The sequence below is a fragment of the Quercus lobata genome, chromosome 6 (assembly GCF_001633185.2).
Source record: "Quercus lobata isolate SW786 chromosome 6, ValleyOak3.0 Primary Assembly, whole genome shotgun sequence".
In the NCBI taxonomy this organism is placed as follows: Eukaryota; Viridiplantae; Streptophyta; class Magnoliopsida; order Fagales; family Fagaceae; genus Quercus; species Quercus lobata.
The window spans coordinates 35,860,173-35,869,456 of NC_044909.1; the positions used below are offsets into that span (position 1 = coordinate 35,860,173).

General features: G+C 31.9%; 1 protein-coding gene across 1 annotated transcript; it reads right to left on the reverse strand.

Annotated features, from left to right (window-relative positions):
• Nucleotides 1-34: 34 nt before the first annotated feature.
• On the reverse strand, nt 35-8,979 carry LOC115950564 (putative U-box domain-containing protein 50). Its single transcript, XM_031067755.1, has 8 exons — nt 8,296-8,979; nt 8,106-8,218; nt 7,872-7,999; nt 7,350-7,779; nt 6,178-6,318; nt 5,563-6,102; nt 971-1,681; nt 35-436 (listed from the first exon to the last, which is right to left on the reverse strand). The coding sequence occupies exons 1-8, from the start codon at nt 8,459-8,461 to the stop codon at nt 230-232; spliced, it is 2,436 nt and encodes an 811-aa protein (XP_030923615.1). The 5' UTR covers nt 8,462-8,979; the 3' UTR covers nt 35-229.
• Nucleotides 8,980-9,284: the final 305 nt, after the last annotated feature.

Genomic DNA, 9,284 nt, shown 5'->3' on the forward strand with positions numbered 1-9,284 from the left:
GAAAATTGGTCTTGATGGTCCATCTTAACACCTGAACCAATCAAAATAGTGACTTTAAAAAGTTGGTAAATCAAAGTAACACTTTATATCTGAGAAGTTAATTACTTACACTGAAGCCTTAAACACGCGTACTCTTTCTCTTGAACAACCACAGGTCATAGACCAAATTAGAAGTGGAAAAGAATGAACAAAGCTCAATTTGCTTTGTACAAATTAAATACAAAACAAATCATTGTATTGATGAACCTCTTCTTGATGTTCTATTTTGCCAATCCTGAATGAGGGAACGAAGGGTGCGATTAGGAGTAAGGTCGGTGTGAATGAGGCGCAAGTTTGTCATGGGTGAAGTATCATGCCCTGTTGATAGCCATTCACTTATGGCTTCTAGCTCGTATGAAAATCCATCTGCTGCCACATGTGGGTCCTTCATTATATCCTGCACCCAAATATATATAAATCTCATTTATCAAATACAATGGATATATGGGTTGATTGAAACATTATTACTTTCTTATTTTTCCCAATATCCATCATATCAAACCTCCTAATTTGACATTAATAATAATAATAATTTCCAACTTTGGTTCTTTATTCTTTACCAACTAAGCTCATTATTTTATTTTATTTTAGGATAAGACTTGGATCCAATACTCTTATGCACTAGAATTGAAACATGCGAATACATGATAACATATGCAAACACATGATAACATGTGTCCGTATCATATCGAATTCAATGCATTGAAGTGTATCGTATCGGATTTAGTGCATTGAATTGTTAGAGTCATGAGTCATGCCATGTCCATTTGAATTGAGTGGCAACACCATGAGAGTGTGAAATCTTCCTTGAAATTTTCAGTGCTTGTAGAGGAAAAGTGGGCCCTAGTTAGGCCCAAACATTGTCCCAAGTTCTTAAGTCTATATGTACTACATGTTGAAATTGGTTTAGAAAATGGGTTAAGAGGCGAACCTGAAATATGGGGCAAATGAAAACTCTGGGTACATCGTCTGTATCATCGTCATTACTCACTACCTGAGGACCACCTCTTGCCATTAGAGCATCAGCCCTATTCTTAATTTTATTGAGATTTTCCATTACCCTTGAAATGTTCAAATCAGTATTGGGCTCACAATCAATGGACAAACACCTCAAAGCTAAGCCCGCAAATTCCTCTGCCAAATCCAAAGGCCAATCTCCAGCAGTTTCGTCCACATTCTGGACCAGGGCTGCCTTATCCAATGTCATTGCCTCCTCAACAAGCCCAGCCCAATTTTTCCCAGTCAGTAGCTCACACATTACAACCCCAAAAGCCCGAATGTCCAATCCCACATCGGATGCATATTCATCACGGTCTTCTTGTGAGAACTCATAACCACTGATCTTTGCAACATGATTTCGATCAAGGAGGACACTGGATGTTGAAAGGTGGCCATGAACCATGGGCCTGGGCTGAATCAAGTGAAGGAAGACCAAGCCCAAGCAAACTTGGACCGCAACACGGACCCGGTCATGCCATCGAAGGGCCCGACTTCTTGTCCTAAAGCTACTTCCATGGGAGGAAAATAACATGTCTCGTAGGCTACCATTGTGCATGTATTCAAACACCATGCATTTTAGCTCCAAACAAAAACCAACCATGGCTACCAAATTTGGGTGTCGAATATGGCCAAGCAGATTCACCTACACATAAGGAGTCGATCTCAGTCAAATTAACAAATCATAGAAGAAGAAAAAAAATATGTATAGATTTTCTAGAAACTTTCTAAAAATAAAAAATGGATAACATACATCAATATCATATATTTACTATAATAAGATAAAATTTATGTCCCATAAATAGTAGTTGCATGAAATGGATGTCCTCTAGACGGAGAAGAAATGTCATGAAACAACTTTCTCACAATATGAGATATCCATGCATGCGAGAGAAATGTCTTATAATACTGTCTGATCCTTATTACTGAGAACCATTCTGCAAACTATTAGTTGTTATCAAACATGTTTATACAGTATATCTCTAATCATTGACCTCAACATTGCAGCCCTGTTGATTCATTGAATAAGATCTCTTTTTTTTTCTTTCACAGTTTCATCTTGGAGAACTCTGAAAGAATTATTCTTTCGGTAAGCTCTGACCACTATGTTACATCTTTTAGAAAAACAACAAAAATTGCGGCTTGACTTTGCAAATTCCTTTTTATTGATTATTGGTTCGAATTTTTCTACCAAAGTGATGGGTGCAAAATTCTTACTCTACAGTGCTGCTACCCAAGATTGTGACATGTTTGAATATCGTTGTTACTAATCTATAGTCAATTGATGTAATCATCCACCAATTTTAATTTGATTCAATTCGAAATTTTCAAACACTACAGTACAAATGATCTAATTGGTGTAATAACCTATTCCTAAACAGAGTTAATTCAATCAACAACAGTAATTTGGAATGTATTTGTTGACAGACTGCCATCTTTGATGCTTTCTTAATTACTGGAGAAGTCTAAATATATAGCATCGGTCAACACAGAGACAAATTAAGAAAAAAGAAAAGGAAGAATGAGGACCCATATATCATATCTACAACAAAACACAAGAAATCAACTATAGCTAATCCATGGTCAACAAAATCATACTGCCATTAAGGACCTCGGGATGGTAGATATTTATAAAAATATTAAATATTATAATATAGTTAAAATAAGCAGATTCATGGTGAGTCATAAAATGCTACCAAACAGCAATCGATTGGAAATGACACAAATTTCTACTGCATAGTTTATTGCTTGGCTTCGAGTAACAAATTTTTAGTCATAACAATACAACAGCTTGTAAGACACTATTTTTCCTTTTATTCTCATTTCTCAGTTTTATGTAAAAGGCCATATCTAAGTCATCTGATCTTAAGCATAAATAATAGCCGCCTCTGTCAGTTCTCAAAAGGTCATCTCTATAAATAATTTAGTATTGTTACGTTTTAAGTTCAAAATTACTAATACTCTATTGTAATAAAAATTATATTGATTTCTTACATGAATATAATTTACTTTAACTGAAATTCTATTACCAAATTTTTAATAAGTTTAAAATAGTAAAATGCTACTCCGATTAAAATTCTATTACAGAAAATTTCTAGAATTTTATTTTTAAAAAGTTTCATTTTTAATATACATAATTTTAATAATCTAATATATATATTTTTTAAATTATAGAAATTGGGTATTACATATCATGCCTGCATGGTATAGTTTAAGGTAAGCATTATATGTTGTAGGAATAGGACATGCATTTGCTATGTGATACACTACAAGAACATATAAACTTTTAATATACTTTTTTAAAGAAATTGAAATTATGGTTTTGATAAAATTTCAATTACCAAAAGTTTAATAAGTCTAAAAGGAAGTTTTATTATTTATTGTAATTGTTTTATAATTTAAATTATGACTTTTGGTTTTAATAAAATATTAAACCAACACAATTCTAACGGGTTGGTCTAATGATTCCTAAAGTCTCATGATATCTATGAGTTAACATTTTACCTAACATCTTGAGATTGTCTCCAAAGAAATTCCTCTTTGTAATTATTTGGTGTGCGTTTGTGGAATGGGGGGACTATACGCACTTAAGGGAATAGTCAAACCCTCCAAAGACTTAGGACACCCTCGTTAGCAAAACAAAATAAAATAATTCTCAGAGTTAGATGATGTGCTTTTGGCACATAACACTTTAAACTATTTTTTGTTCTCTAATTTGTATAATTTATTTTATTGTTTAGTTTAAATTAAATTATAGAAATATTTTCTTTCATTTGGTTTTTAATTAATCCGTGCATCATACAAGTATAGTCCTAATGCAAAAATGTTATATAATAAAAGTTATATGTTATACATTGTGGTTGCACTAAGTGAACGTATTTTTCCCATGTCCTGACAATCTTTTATTGTGAAAATAGTTTGTTCTAGGTAAAATTAGCTATAAAATTATTTAAATGTTTAAAAGACCATTTCAATTAAAATTTTATTATCAAAAGTTTGAAGAAGTTGAAAAAAAATGTTCGTTATTTATTTATAATTATTTCAGTCATAATCTTTTTTCTTTTTTCTTTTTTAATAAAAGCTTATATATATTACACAATGTGCTTTTGTCAACTTAAAATGATTTTTTTCTTTCATTTTCATTGTCTGCTATTTGATTTCATTATTCAATTTCAATGATAATATTAATTTGTTAATTTACATATAATTTCCATTTGATCCTTGAATCACACAGATACATTATTAGTGAATAACTAAAATAGAGCCGGTTAATTTAAGAAAGAAGGAAAAGAGTTGATTACATCCCCTCTCACCCCCTCCCAAAAAAAAGAGAGTGAGAGGGAAAAACCTACATTTTAAACTTTTTACGTGAATGTTTTAGAAGTAACCATCGTATAATAGACGCTATAGATTTTAAATCCCATTATATCTATGAGGAGAAACAGGCAAGTACTAAACTAATGTTTAATATATTTGAAGAAATTATAAAGTGTTTGTTAAATTTGAGGTAATCAACTCAAATCAATAGTTTTTGCGTGAGTTGAACTTTGATCAACCATTTTAATATTGCTTGAAAGTTTTTTTTTTTTTTTTAAAGGCTTTTATATATATATTTGTGTGTGTGGGGGTCAACTAATTCTAATTTTTTTTTTTTTTTGAGAAAAGTCAATACATTAAAAATAATTAAAACTTTAAACAACCATAATTTTCCCAATTAATTTAAGAAAGAAAGGGAACAAGTCTGCTTACCCAAAAATAATGCAACAAATCAATATATATTTCATTTAATGTCGTGAATAATATACTAAAACATTTTAGCCTATTTTTTTAAAATCATATTTAGTTATAATCAATTTTAGTCAAACACCACAAGTATATCCATATTTAAAGATATCAAATAATATGTAACACTTATCCAGAGTTTATTAAATTTTAGCAACCGATTCAAATCAATTGTTTTTGCACTAATCGTATTTGATCAATATTTTTTACATTGCTTGAGAGTTGAAACCAATTAACTTAAGGATTATATAGAATGAAGATATTATTATATATTTTCTTATTTTTCTTTAATGTAATTTATAAATTTCTTGCATCTATTTACACAACGTATTCTTTTATACAATGAATAATGAATTTGCCTGTCACACGTACACGGTTATCCTGCTTGTTGTTCCTAAAATAAGCTCTAAAAAAGGGTGTGCTTGGTTAGTGGAAAATGTTCCTATTTTTTCCTTCATAGTTCATACTTTCAAAAAACCAAAGATTTTTGGCCTAAAAGTAAGCGATTTCAAGAGGTGTTCACTGTTTATTTTATACTTGAGAAAGCACTCTTCATTATATTTTAAGAATGCAAAACACCTGGATAGAGAAGAAAATACTATTTTTTATGACATAGTCTTTTTTATTTTTTGGCTGAATTTTATGACATAGTCCAATGAAAGTTATGACAGCTACAAAAGACAATTTCTAGGCATAGAGATGAATCATGAATAAGACATTGTATTAAAAAGAAGTGAATGTTACCTTAGCATGGAAAACTTCGTCTGATAGTTCAGTTGATGAGTCGAGTGTTTTGATTGCAACTGTGCCATGTTTCATGCGCCCTTTATACACATTGCTCCAATCTCCTCCAGATTTCAATCTCAAACTCTCTGAAAACTCACGAGTGGCTAATCTGATCTCTTCAATTGTGTACTCCCTATAACCACAACTCAATTCGTTCACTTTTGCAACCATGCTAATTGCATCTTTTTCTCTGCAAAACTCAATCCTCCTGTTAAGCACATCTCTCTGTCTCCTCAATTCCTCGATGTCCCTAACCATCTCGCCCCTTGTCCTTACCGCCTTTTCTAGCTGAGCCTCGGCATGAGTTTTTGCCAATGTGGAAATTTGGAGCTTGTTAGAGAGCTCGTTTTGGAGTTCTACAAGTGAACCTAGCCTACTCTTGCTTTCTTCAATGTCGTTTACTACTTCACTCATGTGTTCTTTTTCGGCCTCTAATTCTTTCTCCATCTCCATTCGCATTTTAACTTCTTCCTTTATCCAACCTTCAAGTTCTTCAGTCTACATAACATGAAGGATGTTAATAAGAAAAGAGAAATGCTTTGTCAAATAGGAACCTAAGAGATTATATATTACCCGCTGACTGCATAAAGAAAGGATCCATTGAGCTTTTGAATGCCTTTCAACGTTTTCCTTAGCTTCTTCTCTCTTCATTTGGACTGTTTGCTGAGCTTCGCTAATTTTTCTTCTTAGAGATTCAATTTTTTCTGCGAGACTCTGATAGTTTACCATTTTTTTTTAGTATTAGAAAATCTGTATAACCATGAAATGCTATTGAAAGTTGAAACTGATAATAAAAATAATTTATATGATTATGAAGAAAACAAAGAATACATTTCCTATAAAGACCAAAAGGGAGAGGATAAAAGGAGAGAGAAAGAGACTTCAAAATTTCAAATATTTATTTTGGTTTAGAAGTTTCTTAGTATCATAACAAAGGGGCGGGCATCAAAGAACAAAGCATGAATTTTTAAATATCATCCAAAATGCTAAAAGCAGTTCAAATAACATTCTCTAGTGTTTTTCATAAAAATGTTCAAGGTTCAAATCCCTCCCTCCCGTTGTTGTAACTATCGAATTATCAACCAACAAAAAAATTTTAAAAAAAAATCTAAGATGTAAAAGAATCATTCATGACAATAATGTAGGCAAATATCATCCAAGATTGAAAAAGAATAATTCATGAGAATAATGTAGGCAAATTATTTGCTTTTTTTTAATTGGAAAGGTAATTAAAAAATTACTAATTCTAAGTAAAAATTTAATATTTTGCATAAATACATAGAAGATAATATAGCAGCAGCACATGATTTGATATGATAAAGATAAAGCAGCTAATTAAGCAGTAAGAGTTTAATTTCTTGACTTTTCGCAAAAAGGCAAAAAAAAAAAAAACATGGAACTAGAAAAATAAATAAATCAGAGAATAGACCATAACAGGGACCCCAGTTTTTAGGGACAGGTAACACATGTGAAAATGACAGTGGTACCCTAGCATCCAAATCCTATCAATATCACATGGCTGGTATAGTCAAAAGAAGGATAAGCCGAGTAAAATTTTCATCGCTGCAAAAAAGCGAAGTGGACTTGTCGAACTAAGACATCATATTCTTTACAACCACTCCAAGTCCAATCTAGGACAAGAACAATTTTATTTTATTTTTTTATATAAATAAAAATAGTTGCAATTATAGCCACATATTGCAAAATCTAAAAAAAAAAAAAAAAAAATGATATTTTAGAATTACCAGATTAGAATCAGTGTATTCCGGCATATCTGACTCCGTTGGACTATTGTTGTCTAGATCATGATTATTATCTTCATCCAAATCTGAAGACACCAAAAGCTGGAAATAATTTTCAATTTCTCCGACATGGGTTTCCCACTGATTTTGTGAATTGCGTGTGTCCAAATCCATTGAGGAAGTGGGTGAGAAACGAGAATTCCTTTTTGAGGAATGAGCTGAAGGATCAGTGAAAATCTTTTCTATCCAATCTTTGATAGAAGTTTTGTCTTTCACCTTTCCTACCACAACTCCCTGATCATCTTCCATGATTCCTTCATCATTTTGTCCTTTGAGGAACACTTGCTTTCCTCCACAGACTATGTAAAACTCGCAAAAATCAGGCTTGTTTTGAAAAACGTAGAATGACCCACTAATCGTGCTCTTTGATTTCCTATAGATACAAAGATGTATGATTGAATTAAACCACTGAAGTCATTAAAATCAACCAAATTCATCTAATTAGTACATAAAAGTAGTACATACCAGGATGAGGACTTCATGAATGTAAACCCCATGACTAATTTGGTTATTTGGAGTTCAGAAATCAAATCAAGAATGAGTTTTTGAATAGGTTCTTCATTTTTCTTGACTTTCAATATCTCAGCCTTTACCTAAAAAGAAAAGGAAGATTTCTGAGAAGTATTAACTGGAGGTAAAATATATAGCAACAAGATCCAAAAATCTCAGCAACCATTACAGAAGCATAAAAACCCGAACCTTGCCACAGAAAGCTATGTACTGGGAAAGAAACTTGTCAATCTTTTTCTGCTCAAACTTCTTTAAAACTTCCAGTTTTTCTTCACTTACAGCACTAGCAGGAAGCTTGCCAACTGAAACATAAACATGAAATTAGTAAAACCCAATTGAAACGCAAAGCATAACTTAAAAGTCAAATTGAATAACTTACATGGGGTGTAAACATATTCCTTGGAAATGTTGTTAGTAACATGGAGAATAACGATGGAGATTGGATGAGAACTCCATTTTCTAAGTGTCCACTCTAAGGTCTTCAATCCATCTTGTAGATCATTTCCAACAGCAACATAGACCTTCTCTGCTGGAGTATTATCCATTGGTTACTTACTATGACCCTTCAAATTTGCTGGAAAAACAAGAAAAATCTGAGTTAATTATCCATTGAGTTTAGACAATTCCAGAAAGACCCATCACCAGAAAAGGACTTGAAAAGTTGTTGAGGTAAGCAAATCAGTGTAAAACGTGTTGAAGGAAGGAATAAATGTGTAAATTTTGTGGAAAGTGATGAAGAGTAGGCAGCGGTGGATTGAATTCCTAAAAAGAGAGGTACTTGTGAAGATTTCAATGGGACATGGGAAATTTTTATGTTTGTTTAAGAAGGTAGGAGTAGGACGGCCTCGGTTGGACTTTTTTGTATGGTCTAGCAAGAAAAGCAAGGTTGGTTTGGGTCCTCATCCTCGCTTACTAAAATGGAATGTCTTTGCCAGTCTCAGCCTTGAATCTTCTTGGTATTTTCATGAACCCTCTTTGGTCCAAGTTTCTTTGTTTTATGTCCTTTGATTGCTGAACAACTAAATTGAGATGATTAGCATAAGTAGCTATTTTCAGGCTTGTTAAAGTAAACAAGCTAAGACAGGACTAGAAGTACATGTTTAGGATTGTTCATTTATACAAAGTCAAGTTCAAACTAGTACCAAATTAAATTATATGTCGAAGTTAATTTGGTTCTTTTTTCTTTTCTTTTTGTTGAACAAGCTCAAGATTTTGTTTATGAAATATTTGATTAATTTATTACTTTTCCTTGTACATTAAGTTACGACTAAAATTGTTTACCTAGCTATAAATCTATGCTAATATTCTACCAGAAAAAAAAAATTCTATGCTAATAATTAATAACTAAATTAGAGGTGAAATTAAATT